At 38.4% G+C, this 19,923-nt stretch overlaps 1 protein-coding gene across 3 annotated transcripts; it reads left to right on the top strand.

Annotated features, from left to right (window-relative positions):
* The first annotated feature begins 5,274 nt into the window (after nt 1–5,274).
* tmtc4 (transmembrane O-mannosyltransferase targeting cadherins 4) lies at nt 5,275–19,413 on the top strand. Of its 3 annotated transcripts, XM_053497394.1 has the most exons (18): nt 5,275–5,613; nt 7,228–7,440; nt 7,577–7,692; nt 8,711–8,933; nt 9,620–9,704; nt 9,847–9,947; nt 10,056–10,148; nt 10,262–10,423; nt 10,729–10,931; nt 11,445–11,619; nt 11,794–11,925; nt 12,132–12,211; nt 12,392–12,499; nt 12,846–12,987; nt 13,175–13,289; nt 16,737–16,849; nt 17,028–17,097; nt 17,374–19,413. In XM_053497394.1, exons 2-18 carry the CDS (start codon nt 7,279–7,281, stop codon nt 17,520–17,522), a joined length of 2,229 nt encoding a protein of 742 aa, XP_053353369.1. In that variant the 5' UTR covers nt 5,275–5,613; nt 7,228–7,278; the 3' UTR covers nt 17,523–19,413. The 3 variants fall into 3 exon arrangements, with proteins under 3 accessions (XP_053353369.1, XP_053353370.1, XP_053353371.1); XM_053497395.1 differs by lacking the exon at nt 17,028–17,097; XM_053497396.1 differs by lacking the exons at nt 5,275–5,613; nt 7,228–7,440 and having other exon boundaries at nt 7,594–7,692; nt 8,815–8,933.
* Nucleotides 19,414–19,923: the final 510 nt, after the last annotated feature.

Below are 19,923 nucleotides of genomic sequence, written 5' to 3' on the forward strand. Positions count from 1 at the left end.
CTCTGTTACGCACGGGGAGGGAGCTGTAATGAGAAGGCAACTCTCTCTACACCAGTGGCCATGCTAGTGGTCCAAATGCAAAGTGACATACCAGTCATCAGAGGAAGAGTGGGTGCAATGTTTTCTGATCCCATACACAGTAATAGACATTGATTTTGCATGATTTAATGGTAGATGTGATCAAGGAAAGGTTGAGATCAAATGGCACGACAAATATGGCATGAGGAGAAGTCATGTGACCCATGAAGCTCTTTGCACAATAAACTTGAACAGGTGAAATAAACTGTTCAAGAAAGATGTATACAGATGATTGATGTATGTCTAACTTGTGTCGCTATGTGTATGTGTGTCTCAGTGAGAGAAGTGCAGGTGTATGTGTATGTGTGTCTCAGTGAGAGAAGTTAGATTTTTGGATTTTGTGCATCATTCCACCTGTCATCGCTTGATTGAAATAAAGAATCTGTCTAATGCCTGTGTGGAAGCGTTCAGTGCTGCTGGGAGGGAGAGAGACCTAAAGCAATGACCCTCAATACCAAAACAGGTATCAAGCTTCGTCAGCTAGAGACACCCAGGCAGTTTGGGAAAGATGGCTCAGCAAATTGCAGAAGGAGCCAATAAAACCAATAATATTGTCCATCCTTTAGCAATTGCAACAGCACAGTGGAAATCCAGATTAAAGTGCTTTTTCAGGCTGTAATTGGCTGGCCAAATTAACAGAATCACATACACTTATTAACACATTTACAAGGTGCAACTAAATTGCCACAACACATAATGTTTGCTGAAGAGAGACCCTTCTTTGGCATAAAATTAGGGGCCCCTGTAGAGCACATTAAGTAGATAAAAATTGCACAAACAATTAAGATGTGCTGAGTTGAAGATCCCCAAGCAACATGAAAATGAGTTCATTAGGTACAGATGAGACAGATTTAGGCCCAACATATTATTTAATTTTTTGCAAACATAGTTCATATATTTACACTTTGTGACACAGGCTGGCTTAAAATGACTGGCATATACATATATATATATTTTTTTGGAATAAAAAAGTGAAAAGTTTCAAAGGGTTTTTGAGTTAAAATGGGGTTTTTGATTGTGCAGAATACCAGAACACAAAACTACCTTTATTTCTCTATATAATCTCCTGCGACACTAATGCACTCATCCCAGAGTTTCAGTAGTGCTTGGACACTATAAAGGTAATAAGGTTTCTCAGTATGCGTCAGTCATGAATGAACTGCCTGCTTTATGTCTGAAACACTGGCCTCCCAGGAATTCCTTTAAAGATCTTCTGCAACGATCAGAGCCTCCACGCGCTCAATGTTCATGAGAACAACATGATTTGTTAAAAATTCATGATTTTATTCTTGAGGAATTTCATCCCAAGCTCTGTTTTGACTTAAATGCCACTCATATTGGTGTACTGTGTGTATTGCATGCCCAGGTAGGAAACGTCACAACGTAACATAATAATCTGGTTAATTTGTAGAAATATGTCAAGTGGTTTATTTAGATGTTATTTTTATTAATATTTCATGTCCACTTTCATACTACTTTCCAAACTCTGTTGCAGTTAATAAATGCAATTTTAAAGCTCAGCCATATATAGAGAGACCTGCTAATAAAGATTATTATAGTCTTGATAGAAACAGATTCTACCTATTCATAGTGTCTTAATATCACAGAATAGACATTGATATACAGCCATTAATTTTCTCCAGTGTGGGTTTGGGTTAGTTAACCTTTTGGTATTTTTATTTTCCTGCAGCAGTCTTATATAATAACAGTGCCAGCTTCTACTCTTTGCAGCATGTGAGCTCCTTAACAAGACCTGAACGTTCTGAGAAGGTCACCAGTAATGTGTGTAGTAACACCTCTGTAATAGGGACAGAATGTGCTGGGAGGAAAAACATGTCTTATAATCACTGTCATTCCCTCTAGGATAAAAGCTATAATGCTCCTGGTTCATTTGACCACTGGATGTGTGTGTGTGTTTTTTTTTTTTTTTTTTTTGATATTCAGTTATTTTTATGCCAGGAACATTAGGAGTTGAAGAAACATATAATACACAATAATATAGAATATACTTGACATATTATATGAATACCCCTCCACACACAGAGAAACATTTCGAGAAAAATCTATAAATTATTCTATAATGAAACAAATTGGTCAGGAAATGCAAATGAGCAGAGTTTATATTAATTATAATTAATAGCTACACAAACTGTTCTATCTTTTTATCCTTTGGTAAAGCAAAACGATTAGATTGATTTAGTGCTAAATATTATGTTCTTCACTATACTTATGTGTGATACAAAATTCAGATCAAGACATTACATTAGGGAATAATTGCATGAATCAGTAATATGACTGAACAAGGACAGTTTGTTACACATGAAGAGCTTATACATTATTCTGCCCTGCCTTATATTCAGTGTAATTCAGCAGCCATACTATATCATAACACATTAATTCATTATTGATAAATCACAACATGAACTAAAACATGAGCCAGGAACAGCAGGATAACAGGATGAAGAGAAAGACAGAGAGCTCCTACCTCTCCAGAATCATGCAAATTCAGTGCTGGAAGACAGACTGGTTTTCCTTCGCTCTAGATTACTTAAAGCCATTCCATTGGAACTTAACACTGGTCCTACATCAGCTAGGCAGGTTTCGCCCCTAAATTAAATATTGAGGACTTAGTCCTGTTTACAGCTCCTACAATGTTTCATTGAAGCTGGAAGTAAAACAAAGGTACCATTTTACAGGCTGCTGAAAGCCCCTATTGATGGAATAAAGTGTTGTGATGAAATGTTTGTACCAGGAATCAGATAGCTGCTGCTAATGTCTGTGATGTCAGCCAGATTAGACTCCATGCTCAGGAGCAGAATACCGTCTCGGGGACTGGCTGGGGATGGGTTTGACTGGTATTTGTGTTGCAGAGAGGAAAGCTGCGCTGATGCAGCATTACTGATGTGTCAGCTGTTTTGATGATAGGGGGATGGCATGGTGATTAGCATGCCCATGACAGACACTACAGTGTAGCGTTGCCATAATATATACTTGTGTCATAGCCTGTTCCCTGTCTCTAGTGGTGTGGTGAGATCACTTAAATACATCACACAATAAAACATAACCTACTAGATGGACAAGGAGCAAACCGGTTACAATAATAAATAGATGCAAAGACAAAGTCAACCTCCCTTTGCTCAAAAACAAAACATCAGATTGGAGGAGAGTAAACAATCTGTGGAAATGTTGGGAACAGTCTGTTACAGGGCTGGTGAACTTACTGGAAAATAAATATCTCCTAAAGACGGTATCCTGGGTACCGCAAATTCACCACTGTCCACACAACCCTTTGAAGAGCTCCCTAGTTGGAAGCATGGCAGGTCCTCTAACAGACATTAACACAACTGCTTGAGACACTTTGAAGGTGCACCTGTAAAGAATAGCAACAATGGGTGAGATAAGGTGTGTCTTCTTCAACCATAAAAGAAAATGTAGACTAATGTAGACCAAGTCCTCTGTAATGTTGATAACAAAAAACTTCCTATAGCATGGCATTGTTGATGCTGAGAAAAGAGTGAGCAGTCTTGAGCCTTCTAAGGTCAATAAGAATATATACAAAGACATGTCCTCCCTGTTCTTTATATACTCCATTAAGGTGATGTGGACAGTTACCTTGTGGGTTGAGGAGCCAAATACATAATTTTTCTACATAATCTTTTTTTTAAACACTTTGTCCATCTAGCAACAAGCTTTTGTACTTCATTATTAAAAACATTTTAGGCTAAGCTGCAACCAATGAATGCACAGCTGTTTTCACGTCTCCATCATAAGTGAATCTTTGTCCTCGTAGGGCTGCTTTCAAGAAACCAGTCTGAAAGTCTGAGGGAGCAAGATCAGGACTACAGGGCGGATTCTCACTGTAATGTGCTAATGATTGTTAAAACTTTTTTCCTGATAATGTTCCATGGAATCCAGAAAAAAATGTAAGAATCAAATTTCCAGCTAATTTTAAACTGATTTTAAACGATTGAGAATGTTTCAGTTCCATACTCTATTGTTTACTCTCATTCTCGTCACCAGTGTTGATTCACTTTACCGTTCTTAGAGTATCGGCCTACGTATATTGTGTTTGCACATGTCCAAGCGATTCTGTTTATGCTCTTCCGGGACTTGTTGTGACACCAGGTGCACCCTCAGACCACAAAAAATGGATCACTGGACACTGCTCTTCTTTTGTGCAAATCACGAGTGGGGCATCCATTTTTGCTCTCTGCAGTTACAGATGTACTTACGTAACAACGCTTAGCAGTGAGTGGGGAAACAGTAGCCTTAAACCTCATATACAGTGGTACCTTGGCATACAAATTTAATCTGTTTCAGAGGCGAATTCTTTAAGGCAAATTTTACATTGCAAAAAAAATTTTTTTTTGTAATAATGCAGATATTCTGTTTTAGCCAAACAAAAATATTACCAATATTACATATTTCCAACATTATAATTATATTTTTGCATATAAAACAATTAAAACATCTAGAAAAGACATGTAAATGAGGTAAAATATGTAATAAATTAAATTTAAACCTCAGTTTTTTCTTACTGTCAGCCTTGCTTCTTGCACAAAATGGCAAAAAAACAAAAACAAAACAAAAACATTTAAACTCGCTTTGCTTGGCGTTCCACTGACACAAATAAGTTTTGAGTGACTTTTAGACATAGGTGCAACTTGTGTGCGTGCGCAATGTAAGGAAAAGAAAAACCTTTATAAATATTTTGATACTGAATTTATTGCTATATGGTGCGGCACAGTGACTTAGAAGTTAGCACTGATGCCCTGCAGGGTCTGGGTTCATTTCCCAGCCCGGTCCGATTCCCATCTCTGTGTGCATGGAGTTTGCATGTTCTTCTCGTTATATATATATATATATATATAGAGAGAGAGAGAGAGAGAGAGAGAGAGAGAGAGATCAGATATATTTACATACTGCAACAAAAATATATTAACACACTGCTATTAATTGAGTCTACAGAGCAAAATAACATTTTCACCATGAATACGTTGGCACTTCAGTCACGTGAGGCGACCTCAACAGGGTTTTCAGATTGTGCGCATGCGCGAGAATGAACCGGGCTGAATCGCAAACGGTTCCGCGCTTCCTATGTTAGTGCACTTAGTGGGTGACAGATTCATGAATGTCACACCCTATCTAGTGCATTATACGCGAGGTAGGATTGAATTCAGGCTCAGACATGGAAGATTCTGCTAGCGATTAGCCACACGTCTGCTCTGCATATAAATGGTTGTGTTGCTGACTTGTACATGTAAAAGCGGTGTGTACGAGTTAAGTTGTGTACTCGGGTCACACACCGTGTGTTTTTATACCGCCGTCTGAAAAAGCATGATGCGCTCGCTGGTGCCTTTGCAGACACGTTTACAGTGCCATTGAGCTGAATGTGTTTGTGTGGAGCGTTATGGGAGTGTGTTGTGTTGTGATGTGTGTCTACAGCTAACACACTGTTACACCCAGTCACCTGGTTGTGTAGCGCGAGCTCTTCCCTGTGCTCTGTTACACACATCTGTGCTCTGACATGTAGAGGTAGGCGTGTCTCTCCTTCTCTCTCTCTCTCTCTCTCTCTCTCACACACACACACACTGCAGCATGGACTAGTGAATACCACTAGCATTCAAGTCAAACCGGGATTTGTGAATGGCACAGTGAAAACATTTGAATTGTGCAAACGTTATAAATGGCTCAGAGCCACTGCAGTCCTTCCTGTGAAAAATCAACACAGGTCTGGTCTGTAAACTCGACTGGGAGTTATAATCCCCCATACAGTCCTCCTCCTAACTCCTAACCATTTCCACAAAGGAGTTCCTGGGGGGCTGGCGTCTCAGATGTAAAGCAGGCTCTTGGCTCTGGTGTACTGAGAAAACTTTATACTGTACCTTAATGGTATACAAGCACTAGTGAAATACCAGGATAAATGCATTAGTGTAGCAGGGGATTATATAGAGAATTAAAGAGAAGTAACACTGTTATTCTGCGCAATCAAAAGTCCCGGTTTGACGTGAATGCCTTCCCTAATATTTTATATATCTCCCATTATGCTTAAATACAATATCACTCACTCCTGTGTGCACCCTCCTTCTTCAGATACTCTATCTATCTATCTATCTATCTATCTATCTATCTATATACACATTCAAGATTTACAGTACAGTATTTATCTTTTTTTTTTCCACACATTTACTGTATTACATATTAATTTAATTTTTTACCTTGTTGTGGTTTACCCTGAATAACCTGCATATCAATATTTTTAATCCTTATGTCATTTTCATTTGTGCAAAATAATCCCGTTTAATACCTTTAAAAATTTTTTATCAGATACTAGTGACAATATGGCACATTTTGGATCCTGTAACAAATGGTAAAGGTTGAGACCGAATGTGAAGGATTTTTTTTTTTGTTTTTCTCGGAGGGTTGTAGGCTGTTTGCATGTAAAGAGACTTGACAGGATATGCTATTATATTAGATGTATTTATTACACTGTTAGTGTTATTTTATGTAAGAGTTTAACCATTTTAAGCTTAGTTTAAAAAAAAACAAGTGGAAGGGTATTGATATTGGTTAATAATTCAGAATCAGTATTGGTAATAAATAAGGTATTGTGCCTACGTTACCCACAATGCAATTTGACTGCCTGCTGATAATGGCATCAGTAGGAACGCTCTTACCTAAACTGTCTCAAATGCATAGTGTCTTCAGCATCAGTGTCCTTGCTTATACCACTGTCCACAATCATCATGCTTATCATCTTGTGGATTTCTGTCAATGCATCATGTAGTTGCAATGCGTTGCAACTTTGAATCCAATGTTAATTTCTCCTGCTGTCAGGATCTAACTCACGGTTTTTACTTATGTTAGAGGCGGTGACATTTTTCTTTTTATGAAAAAAAAATGTGTAAATGTGTGAACAACATCCCGCTGTGTTGTCAACATGGCACACAACTGCTAACTTCTAACAGGAGTAAGTGAAGTACGCCACCAACAGAGAAATTAGCACGTGTATCAATATGCACATTGCAAGTGTTTCAATACAAGGGCATTTAATGTGTTTTAGGATTCATTGCTGTACAGACTGTGACAAAAGTGTCTATGTAACAACTCTGTGTAAAGTTCTTAACTCTTGGTTCCTGTGTGTTCTAGTGTGTGCAGTAAGTAGATGCAGAGACAGTGAGAGCAGCAGTGGCAGTTACAATGGTGCTGTGCGAACCGCACTGGGATCAACACATCCCCTGGCCAAAGATCCAAGCTCTGCAGTCCCGCCTGCTGGTGGCCTCGGTGGCCTTGATTTGCTTCATAAACAGCTACGATGGAGACTTTGTCTTTGATGATTCAGAAGCTATAATCAACAACAAGGTATTGTCTAAACGTGCGCCTAAACAAACAGTTCAGGTTCAAGCTAAATGAAGAGCGGAATATCTAGCAAACCTCCTGAACTGGGGAAACAGGAAGTAGCCTTGTTGATTTTAGACAGTTTCTTTCTGATTTTCAGGACTTAAACCCAGCAACTCCTCTAAGTAACATCTGGAAAAATGACTTCTGGGGAAGCAACTTGAGCAGCAACTCCAGCCACAAATCCTACCGGCCGCTGACTGTTCTCACCTTTAGGTAAACCCACCTGCCCTTTCTCTCTGCACAGGAATCTGAGGGGTTGTAACTCCTTCCTCAACATGCCGTTGACATTGAGTGACCTGATCATTAACATAACATTACAGGCTAGCCTGCTTATATGAAATAGTTTTAAATGACCTTGCATAATTTAAAGACGAATGGTTGGAAGTGCAATTTTTTTCTCAGTAGGAAATCAGAAGAGGTGGCCTCAAGTATTTTCTACATGGAAGAAGCAATCATTGGTATTAAATTGGGATGCTGCATATATTGTCTTTTCTTTTGTAAATTTCTGCTAATTTCTGTATTCCTGTGCCATTTGAACTCGCTTAAATGAATTCCTACACAAGGGTTATTTAGTCTGGGTCTTGTCCCATGCTGGTAATGAGGTTGACACTGTTTTGCATATGTTATGGATAATGGCTCATTTGACTGTTCCCTTGTGCAGCTTTTGGAAGTCAACAACAACAAAAAAAAAAACCTTGTGTATATGAGCTTTTCCCCACTTATGCTATGTAGTATTTAACAAGTTAAACAACTACTAAAATCATAGATGGATTCCACAAGAACATGGGTATGTCTACTTTACACACTATCCCATGATTCTTCTAAGCTGAACAGGGATAGCACATTATAAATGCTAAACCTGATGCTATTGTGATATTAAAAATGTGTTTTATATATATATATATATATATATATATATATATATATATATATATATATATATATGAGGGTTAAGATCCTTTGAAATTAAGTAAGGTATTTGTTATAGTGGATCACTGATTTAACTGACATTGACATACTGAGGATACATTTTTAATACATTTTTAATGTATTATTATTCCTGTCTCTTTCATTACTTTCATTGTCTATCTTTTGACTTGAACACAAAGCAGCCAGCCATATTGCATATTGTAAATTATGTCACATGATGATACCTGAATTTCATTTCAGGTCCATATTTAATACAGTGATATGGACTTGTGCTCTCTTGAAATGGCTGTGTTGTCTGCAGGCTTAACTACCTCTTGGCTGGTGGTCTGCATCCGGTGGGCTTCCATGTGCTTAACATCGGCTTCCACTGTGTTATCTCGGCGTTAATGATCGATGTCTTCGCAGTATTAATTGCTGGTTTGGGCTGCGATGGGAAAGCCATGGGAAAGAGACTTGCACAGTTTCCGAAGGCATCTGTCTTGGCTGCACTCTTTTTTGCTGCACACCCGGTTCACACAGAAAGTGTAAGTAGAAAGAGGAAGACATCACTCAGCATGTAATCTCTTCCAGTACACTGTACACAGTACACCGCTGCCTGCACACTGTATAAAACATACAATAGAAAGCCTCACTCGGTTGGTGTGCATTTCCAAGGTGTGTTGTGCGGGTGATCAGCTCTGCTAATGGCTGTACAATAGCTGCTTTAACCTGCCGAACATGTATCAGATAGTGATTACACTGGACACTGAGGCATGGGCTACTCCACTGGCTGGCTTCTTTAATCAGGTACAGAGAGGCTAGTGCAGGACCCGGTAGGGGAGCTTTAGAAAGACCACTGACTTTGGCCTGCTGGATTTATCAAAGGATATGCAGCCATTGCCCCAGGACTCCAGCCAGGGCCAACCGCAACTCTCTAATGAGGGGGCCTCCTGCCTTCATCATTAACTTGGCACCTCCAGAAATGCAAGCAATTTCACAGGCCAGAGGGTAACGGAAGTTTTAACCACTGTGCAAACAAAAGCCAATTTAACTGCTTGTAAAATGTTTGGCTGCTGCTGAAATTACTGCCCTTTTGCGAAGCCTCTATTCCTAGTTAAATGGCTATTTGCTTTACATAATGAACCACAGAATGACCTTAAACTAAAAAGTTTCTTAAAGAGCTAGTATTTCTCTTATTAATGTGTCATGCTGCACTCTGTGTCTGCTTCAGGTGGCTGGCATTGTGGGCCGGGCAGACCTCTTATGTGCCCTGTTTTTCCAGCTCTCCTTCCTTTCATATTGTAGAGCATTTCAGGGTAAGTGAAAAAGTGAAGATGTTGATGATTTATTTGCTATTTTTTTTACACTGCTTTGTAGTGAGAAATATTATAGTGGCAGTATGCTCTCCCTCTCTCTCCTTCTCTCTCTCTCTCTCTGTCTCCCTGTCTCTCTGTTTAGCTGGTGACAAAACTGAAAGATTCTCAATGTCATGGATAATAGTCAGCCTTTTGCTCTGTGCTGTGGCTATGCTATGTAAAGAACAAGGAATTACTGTTTTGGTATGTTTATAAACATCAGTTCATTTATGTGCATTTTCGTTTTATATGGAATATCAAGCAGTATAAAAGCAGAAAATCTAATATTTGGTGCCATATTTTTTTCCTTAGGGAGTGAATGCTTCATTTGATATCCTTGTGATCTGCGATGTGAATATCTATGACCTGACTCGCAGACTTCTAGTGGCAAAGAAAGCTACAGATGTCAGTGTCCTCCTCACACAGAACATGCAGACTTATTTGGTGACAGCATAACGGCTCTCTGGATTTATCTTTTCTTTTTTTCCCTTTCCTTTTAATTCCCAACTCCTATTCAGGTTATTGAGAAGGTCAGAAATGGACTGCTGGTGAGACTGGCCCTGCTGCTTTTGGGAGGCTCCTTGCTTTTGTTTGCGAGGTGGAAGATTATGGGTACAGGCCCCCCAGCCTTCACTGAAGTAGACAACCCAGCTTCCTTTGCCGAAAATCTGTTTTTTAGGGTAAGATGTGTTTTGTTAAAGTTGACGTGTTTTGGTTTTATCTTGTTAAAAGTTTATTGTAACCAGGGGGTAATTAATTTGTTAGTATAGCCATTTGTAGTGTGTTTACAGGATTTCATTCCAGTAGATTATTTGTGTTATTATTGTCACAGTGACCTCCCTCTTTCTCTGCCTGAACCTTGTGCCGAATCGTCGTTTGTTTTATCTCTCTAGCACAGTGTCTTGACAGATCTTTTTTTTTTCTATGTTCCTCTCGTTTGCTGCGCCTTTGATGTTGAACACCTCCTGTTCTCTTTGATTGGCAGATTGTGAACTATAATTACTACTACTCCTTGAATGCATGGCTGCTGCTGTGTCCCTGGTGGCTGTGTTTTGATTGGTCAATGGGCTGTGTACCTCTTATTAAATCAGCCGGTGACTGGAGAATCGTCTGGCTGCTGCTGCTGTGGGCCTGCTTGATTGGCTTGATAAGGCAAGCTCTGTGCTCCCCAGACAGCAGCGAGAGAAGGTGAGAATCGCACAATCTCTAAACAGCATTTTCCACTCACTCAGTGGGTGGAAATGCAGCTTGAGCTTCTACTACACATGCTTTGGTTAAATGGATTGTTTGGGGTGGGGGGTTATTTGAGTTTGGACAGCTCTAACATATTGTGCCCATTTCAGTAGACACTTTGTGAAATATTTATTAAAGTGCTTACTCTGTGTTAAATAAACTTAAAGTACTCCCTAGTGCAAAGAGCATGCTTGACAGTATTATTTGTATGGTAATTCGAAGTAGCTAGAGAGAGAGGCAACATTAAAGAATACATAAAATTGCTTTCCTGAATTATTGATCAAAATGTTTCCCCTCAGGTGAGCCGTAACACAACAAGATAACTCGCCTTGACTCAGCCCTGCTAAACACAATGGAAATGTGCTCCTTTAAAATTTATGTACCATAAAATGGCTCATTTAAATAGCTGAAAAGTGGGATGGGTACTGCCTGCTCATAAGATGACATCTGTGTCTGTGTTTGTTTCAGGACTTTGACTTTTGGTTTAGTGCTGCTGGTCATTCCCTTCCTGCCAGCCAGTAATCTGTTCTTTCGTGTTGGCTTTGTGATAGCTGAGCGTGTCCTATACCTCTCCACTGCTGGTTACTGCCTCATCCTGGCCTACGCAGTGGCTTATTGCTGTGGTCGCTGGAGGAGACCCAAGGTAGACAGCCTGGCCTGTGACATTTCTCTTTCCTCCTTCTTAATCTCCACCCTCAGGCCATACTTCATCGTAACTAATCTTGCTTTTAGTTTAGGCTCTCGGCACCATACAGTCCTGTTTAATGTGCTTTTTTGTAATGTGCTTGTCTGTTCCATCCCTAACACCCACCTGCAGAAGCTGCTGCAGGCAGCCACATTGGCCCTGCTGGGTATCAATGTGGCACGCTGCGCCCTGCGCAGTCAGCAATGGAGGACTGAGCAGAGCCTTTTCACTAGTGCCTTGTCTGTCTGCCCACTGAATGCCAAGGTAAGGCCATGTTTAAGGCACTTCTATCCGGTGCATGACTTTTTTTCTTATAAAATTCTTTGACATAGAAATAAAGCGATTTAATACTTGGGATTGGACAAAAAAAAAAAAAGAAGAAAAAAAAAAAAGTCAAACATTCTGAAACACAACAGTGTGTGAACAATAAAGCCGATGACCTTTTCTGGCTCTCTGTCTTCCTTTTGTAGGTTCATTATAATGTTGGCAAAAACCTCGCTGACCGAGGCAACCAGAGTGCTGCAATCAAGTACTACAGGGAAGCTGTGAGGTACGTGCTGAGAAAAGTACTTTATTAGTGCAGCCAGCAAATTAGGCCTTTGTAACATTCAGCACTTTAAATGAAAAAAGTGTTGATGTTGCTAATAAAAAGTGATAAACACAAATGATCCGTTACCATCCTATCTATATAATTTTGTATGTAACAAAACATTTGCATTGTTTTCTATAGGTTACACCCAAAATATGTCCATGCCATGAACAATCTGGGAAATATACTGAAAGAGAGAAACGAGCTGCGGGAGGCAGAAGACGTACTGTCTGCAGCTGTTCTCATCCAGTAAGTAAACAAAAGAGTAATATACTCTAACATGTACTGATTTGTCTAAAAGTGCATGGGCAGTGGTGGCTCAGAGGGCTAAGGCACTGAGTTACTGATCAGAAGATCGGCGGTTCGATTACAAGCTCCACCAGGTTGCCACTGTTGGGCACTTGAGCAAGGCCTTTAACCCTAACTGCTCCAGGGGAGCTGTATCATGACTGACCCTGCGCTCTGACCCCAGTTACGCTGGGATATGCAAAGAAGGAATTTCACTGTGCTGTAATGTATATGTGACAAATAAACGCTTAACTTAAAGGCTTAACTTAAATACTGATACTTTACACAACTTCTTGACTTTCTGAAGGCCAGATTTTGCTGCTGCTTGGATGAATCTGGGAATTGTGCAGAACAGTTTAAAAAAATACGATGAGGCCGAGAAAAGCTACTGGAACGCTATTAAATTCAGGAAGAAGTATCCAGATTGCTACTACAATTTGGGTCGACTGGTGAGTGTTGTGATTATAGTGTTTTCTTTTTTGTTTTTTTTTAAAGCAAGATCATTGACTGACTTTAATCCTCTTGTTCAAATAATATTCAGCATATACAGTCACCTTTGTAACCAACCACCACTTCAGGTCTAAAAAATATTAAATAAACTGAATAGTTTCTTTTTGTTCTATTTATTTTTGATAGTATGCCGATCAGAATCGTCATGTGGATGCTCTGAATGCTTGGAAGAATGCCACCATGTTGAAGCCTGATCACAGCCTGGCGTGGAATAACATGGTTATACTACTGGATAACACTGGTAAGTAAAAATGGGATAAATACACCGCCTGGCCAAAAAAAAAAAAAAGATTTCATTTCGTTACCTTTAGCTTTGATTAAAGCACACAATGTAGTGGCCAGTAAATGTGTAAAAGTGATTCCACATGCTCCTCCCAGGAACACCCTTTTACAAATTTAAGTCCTGGAATATGCCTGTGCCATCAGCAGTGTTGAGTGTAACGCGTTTAGTACTTGGATTACTTTTTTGATGTAACAAGTAATCTAACGCGTTATGTCCGCCATTTAAGTACTCAGTTATTTAGTCATTTTAAAAAAAAATTAATCTGTTATTTACAAAATTTATGTAATTCGTGAGACAGACAGCAGTCATTTCCAATCCGTTAGTGTGCATGTGTGAAAGTTGTCCTGCAAGCCCCGCCCCTGATAACCCGACCCCGCTGTTATACCCCTATCTCACCTATTCGGTTTGACTATGCGAGGACCGACGCGCCGAAAGATGGAAAAGTAATCATAGCGCCAAAACTCGCAGTGAATCATGATAAACTGTACTTACAGTACGGGCACCGCACAAAACCGCGTAGGTAAGGTATGGGTATTACTGTAGTAGGGCCAAACTTCGCTGACTGATGATGGTAGAATAATTATAAAGGTTTTGACTAAAACAACATGCATGAGGAATCACAAAAGAGGTTTATATTTTCTGCAATGGAAAAATACTCTAACTAGTTACGTTTATCAGAAAGTAACGCTATAATGTAACTGATTACATTATACCTAATACAACAAACATACAACCGATATATGTTGTTGTATGTAACTCGATTTTGATCATGCTTGAACAGTATTTTTGCTTACTCAGACTCTTAACATAGCAGCCCTGTGTTTGTTCTGATTGCCACCGCATGCCATGTGACACAAATCCAGCCAATCTGGAGAAACTACTGTATTACTGGTTGACTGTTTTAGTTTAAATATCATGTATAAAGCTGTACAATTTAATTGATTATGCAATTTGTAATGGATCTTTGATTGATTCAATTAATGGAACTGATTGTGCAGGTTTTTATTCACAATCAATTCACACTTTTTAAACTATTTAGGTAAACCTTTAAGGGTTAGGTTCTTTAAAATCGCTAAATATACCTATAATTCACAGCTTGTGTCATGTAGCCATGCACACACGATACAAACACGAGCTACATTCAGGCATCGTTCTTCATTAATTCAGTCTCACCTTTAATAAAGCAGAATTCAAAAAACATTTCTAGATTGTTTTTTACATAAAGAACATTTTTACGTATTACATAAAACCAGAGCCTCAAAATTGAAAAAGAGTAATAAAGCGCAAGTATTCTGGAGTCGTACTTTGTTGTTAGTGGACTTTTGTAAAGTATTATATAGTATCATGATTGTTTTATATTGAAAAAAAAATCTTATTTATTGATTTTGTATTGGGAAGAACCATCGTCTTTCCCTAATAATAAGTTTCGGGTAAAAAAGATTGCTAGGATGTCACTATAGTACAGTAGGCTTGATTCTTGAAAGTAGTATTTAATATGCAATTGGGACATCAAAGTGCCTCTTCAGTCTATTACTAAATAGCCGCACAAATATCAACGAGATCCCTAGTGATAATACCAAGTGATAAATCATAAAGGCACATGGAAATGTGTGTCCACATGTTGGACACACATATCTAAAAATCTGTAGGTGAACTCTAATTATATATCATTAGAAAAATGTCACTCTGCTGATTCACCAGCACACAGATTTTTAAAGGTAATGAGAGGTGGTTAAATCTGAATAGATGTCACATAATTATACTTCTCTATAATGTATTCATTCTAACCCCCATGTTCTGTACAATTGCACTGCTCTCCGCCTGCACTGACGATCATAGAAATACCAGGAATATATAATTATGCCTTGTTTTTACACATGCCTAACAATCACGAACATCCAGGCCTGTATCTTACATGTGGGGTGTGGATTCATGTGAGATGGAATATTAGATTAATTATGCTTTTGCCATGAAATGTGATCTACGTTATAAGAAGACTCCTTCATTTGTGTTCGACAGTGATTATTTTTAGATAATTGCATGCATGTAAACATGGTTATTGTTCCTCAGACATTGTTTAATGTAAAACAGATGAGCGGTGTCAAGTGCTTGTGGCTAGAGAGTATCGTATGCATAACCTGAGTAAGTGTTCTTATTAGAAATACCTTAAACCCCACAGTGGGAAAGAAAACGATCTCAAATCAAATCATTCACTTTTTTCCCCTCCCTCCTCCATAGTGTATAAGGTATAAAGCTCCGTTCTACAGATGCTGAGCATCAGGTGCACTCAGACACATGGGGCCCTCTCACATAATTAGTCCACCCTTTAAACCAATTAGTTTCTCTTCTTTATTTTTGCTCCTTTTCTGATAACGGGCCAGGTGGTTAACTCAAGTAGCTATTCTCTGGTGATGTTATGCAGGCCAATAATATTATTAACATACTCTTTTGTATGTGTTGTAAGTTTATACTGCATGTGTGCAATGTATATGCACAGGACATAATTTAAATTGATAGATAATTGTGTGAAGAATTTAGGTATTGGAATCATAATCAAGTAAATGACACCCAGATTTAATAAGCACCCTCAGGCGGCATCAGAACTCATCAGTGCTTGAATGTATATATGAAATGTCTGCGGAATGTTTTAAAGCAAGTCAAACCCTGGTGTGTGGACAATGGCTGAGTTTTCAAACTGTACCCTTTTAAGCACACACTTCTCCCAGCCAGGTTGATACTCACCAGAGTGCTTTGGCTCTCTTGCTCAATTTTCCCTGCCAAAAAAATCTTGGCACTCAGAACGTCTTCTGCTGCATTTGTCAGCCTCATCATATCTCAAGGTCCCACAAAGTAAACTACCAATGATCTGAAAGAAAATTGCATCTGGTCCTTGTTCACATCTGAGCTAGGCAAGTAGGGTGGGACGACACGCCCTAGTGCAAAGCGTGAGTCATGTTCAGGCTCCTGTGGTGGAGGAGAATCCTCTGTTGCTCATGAATTTGTTAAGGGATAGCCATAATGTTGGCAACTGTGACTCCTTTAACTCACTGTTAAAAGCAAGTTTTGACATCAGGATCAATAAATCAGTAGCCCTTGTGTTGAACCCTAATTAGAAAACTGAACCAGTTGGAGGAGAAAAACTTATCTGGACATTACTGACAAATATAGCGTTCCCGTATATATATATAAAATTATATATTTTAGGGAAATAAATTATATATATATATATATATATATATATATATATATATATATATATATAATACCCCAAATGTTTAAATCAAATTGTTTGAGATTTGTTTTGTAAGAAGTTGCTGAACCAGGACTTAAAAATAATTATGATGGTAACTGTGTTTGCTGTTTCTTAATTAATTCTGTCTAGTTATTTTCTCCAATTGATTGTAGGTAATTTGGCCCAAGCAGAGATGATAGGAAAAGAGGCTTTGAAGATACTACCTAAAGACCACACAATCATGTTTTCATTAGCCAATGTGCTGGGCAAGCAGCAGAAATACAAGGTATGATTTCCTAACTGCTTTATTTTCTCTTAATGTGATTGTGCAGTCAGAGCAAGGACAGCTTTCAAAATGTTTTTTGTAATAAAGGGAAATAAATGTCATCTTACTAGTTCAAAGACTTTCACTTATAACTAGCTGTGGCAAACATACCATTACTGCAAGTTCATTTTCTCTTTAGGAGTCGGAAGGTTTCTTTCTAAATGCACTGAAGATCAATCCCAATGCTGCCAGTTGCCATGGCAATCTTGGTAGGTTTTTCATTGCTGTAGAAATGTATCAGGGTTCATCTCTGCAAGATATTGTCTTCAGAAGTCTTTTTTCTCTTTGTTTGTTGTGTTTGCTAAGGCATAAATCGATGAACAAAGCTGGATACCACTGATCAGTTGTCAAGACTTAAAGGAGGCTAATAATGGATTATTGCAATGTTTCTGGTATTAAAGCTGCGTGTGTGTGTGTGTGTGTGTGTGTGTGTGTGTATAATATCTATCTATATATTTATTCTTTTTTTTTTTTTGCTGTTTCAGCTGTTCTGTACCACCGCTGGGGGAAGCTGGAATTGGCTAAGAGGCATTATGAGCTTGCTTTAAAACTGGATCCCAGTGCTCCAGGGACCAAGGAAAACTACAACATGCTGAAACGCAAGTTAGAGCAGCAGCAAAGGCCAGCTGGTTAAATTGGGCTTTGATATTAAATGTCACGAATGCCACATTTGTGTGACGTCCATGCCAAGAATCCGATTAAAGAGACTGTCCCCGTTTATAGTGTGTTCTTTTGTATGGAAACAAAATAATGATATAAATGAGGATGAGAGGTGTCGACTCAGTGACGCGTGTTCGAAGGTCAGAACTGTGGCTTTGTAGCAGAATAAAGTTCTTGTCTTACATGTGGCCCTTGGTGTTAAGGAATGTGGAACATATCCACCATCTTTTATTCGTGTCTTTCATCTTGGACACTATGTTATGTCAGCTGGCTCTCTATTTATTAGTCTATTTGACTTTGTAATTGTTGAGCATGTTCCCATTGGCCATTGATCAAGAATGTGCTAGTCAAACTGACAAATTGCATTTTAAAACCTCAGTAACCAAGATTAAGTCACATAGCTGGGAGATTATTATTGGTTTTTGTTAGTGTGCACATTCCAGAGTGTCATAGTAATGTTTTGGTGAGTATGGATCATAACTCTTAATTCCCTTCAAATCTGTAGTTAATGTAAGAAAGGTGTTTTGCAAGTGTGCATCGTTGATTGTTGCAAGAGCCAACAGGATCACTCCAAGCAGGAAGCCAGCAGCAATGGCAGAAAAGAAAACAGCACAGCATGGAGCAGATGCTTCAAAGGAGGCTGGACGCCATCCCCAAGGGGCATTTCACACGTGCTGGCTCTTCTTAAAAGTTAGTGCTGAGTGAAGGCTGACCTCAGGACAAAACTTCAGTCAACAAGTCTGCTCCTCAGGTTGAAAGTTCAGCACACTTCTATTTTTTCACCTGCTTACTCCTACCGCCAGGGAACATTTGAAGAGCATTGCTGGTCCTGCAAATACGTTATCGGATGAGAGCTTGGTTTGCTTTAACAGCATGAACTACAGGTGTTTAAGGTACAATTCAGAAATGGTTTCAATTATAATATAGAAAAAAAGAAGAAATGTATCTCACAGTACTGAGTATAATTCTATATAGAAATTTACAATAATACAGATATTTTTGGGATACATATTTGATTGGTTGATCTCACTTCAGTTGGACATCTCACTGTTTGTATCACTCCATTTGTCTGTGTTTGCCATACAAGTTCCACTACCTAGTTTAAGACTGTAATTGTTTGTGGCATTATCAGTGAACATGGCAAACAATGTTTTTTTTTTATGTTTTTTTTTAAATCTTTGATTTAAAATGTGAACACTTGTCAGATAAAGAAAAACAAATAAAGAATATGGGAAACCAATTTTAGCAGAAACAACTTTAATGAGAAGGTCTAAATCAAAGTGAGCTAGGTGGCATATAGCTTTTTCATGCTACCTTTAAAAACATAGAAGCCAAAATAAGTGTGTGTGTGTGTGTGTAGATAATGTCTGAAATGTACTAAATATCCCAATTTTCTGTTTATACAACCAATATTGTACTCACAATCATGCTGTTGCATGGCTGTAATTAACTACAGCACGTCACAGGGATGTGCAGGACCAGTTTATCTTGTCAGAAACTTTCTTTATAGCTGAGGTTAAATCTTCTGGCAGAGGAAACTATGGTTAGGAGTTTATAAATCCTGGTATTTTGTAGCATTCATGCCACAAAAGACTGTTAACCACCAGCCATAAAGCAATTACACAAAATCAATTATCGAGCATTATAGTGTACAATACTGTACAATGCATGTTCTATGCAGTCTTCTTTTTATCCTAATCGTGTGTCCCCAGTTGTGCTTAGTGCTATTTTTAACTGATTAGATTCCTTATTTGTGTGGTCAACGACAATCTGCATATGTGTGTGTAAAGCTATTGTGGTTTTCCCCCCATAAAAAAATCATTTGATTTTGACACATTTTCATGAATAAAAATAATTTAAACACTTTTTTTGTTGGAGCAAAGATAATAGTTTCTTCTATTGTTTAAATAGAATATTTAAATGAATTTATTTTGTACAATGTTTTTTGCTATATTTTAAAAATAGTGCGTATTCTAGAAGGCACTGTTAAATGTCTTTATCGTCTTAAGTCATTAATGTTGCTAGTGTTAGTGGCTAGTTTATTACAGTGTGCTTTTAAAAATCGGTTTCTTTTTTTGGATTAAGAATTTTATTTTAAAAGCAGCCAGATGGTTTTTGATGTATACTACAGTGTGTGTGATACATATACATATATACATACAGTGAGGTCAATAAGTATTTGATCACCCTGTGATTTTGCAAGTGCTCTTACTTAGAAATTATGGAGGGGTCTACAATTTCAGCATAGGTGCATTTCCACTTTGCAAGACAGAATCTAAAAAGAAAAATCCGAAAATCACATTGTATGATTTTTTAAAACAATTTATTTGTGAATTACTGTGTCAAATAAGTATTTGATCACTTGCTTATCAGCC

The sequence above is a fragment of the Clarias gariepinus genome, chromosome 5, assembly GCF_024256425.1.
Source record: "Clarias gariepinus isolate MV-2021 ecotype Netherlands chromosome 5, CGAR_prim_01v2, whole genome shotgun sequence".
Classification (NCBI taxonomy): domain Eukaryota; kingdom Metazoa; phylum Chordata; class Actinopteri; order Siluriformes; family Clariidae; genus Clarias; species Clarias gariepinus.

Excerpts from the sequence above, each read along its gene's own strand:
- tmtc4 (XM_053497394.1), top strand. The coding sequence starts at position 7,279 with ATGGTGCTGTGCGAACCGCACTGGGATCAACACATCCCCTGGCCAAAG. Across the intron at positions 7,693-8,710 it reads CTGACTGTTCTCACCTTTAG|GCTTAACTACCTCTTGGCTG; the intron begins GTAAACCCACCT and ends TGTTGTCTGCAG. Across the intron at positions 11,926-12,131 it reads TCTGCCCACTGAATGCCAAG|GTTCATTATAATGTTGGCAA; the intron begins GTAAGGCCATGT and ends TTCCTTTTGTAG.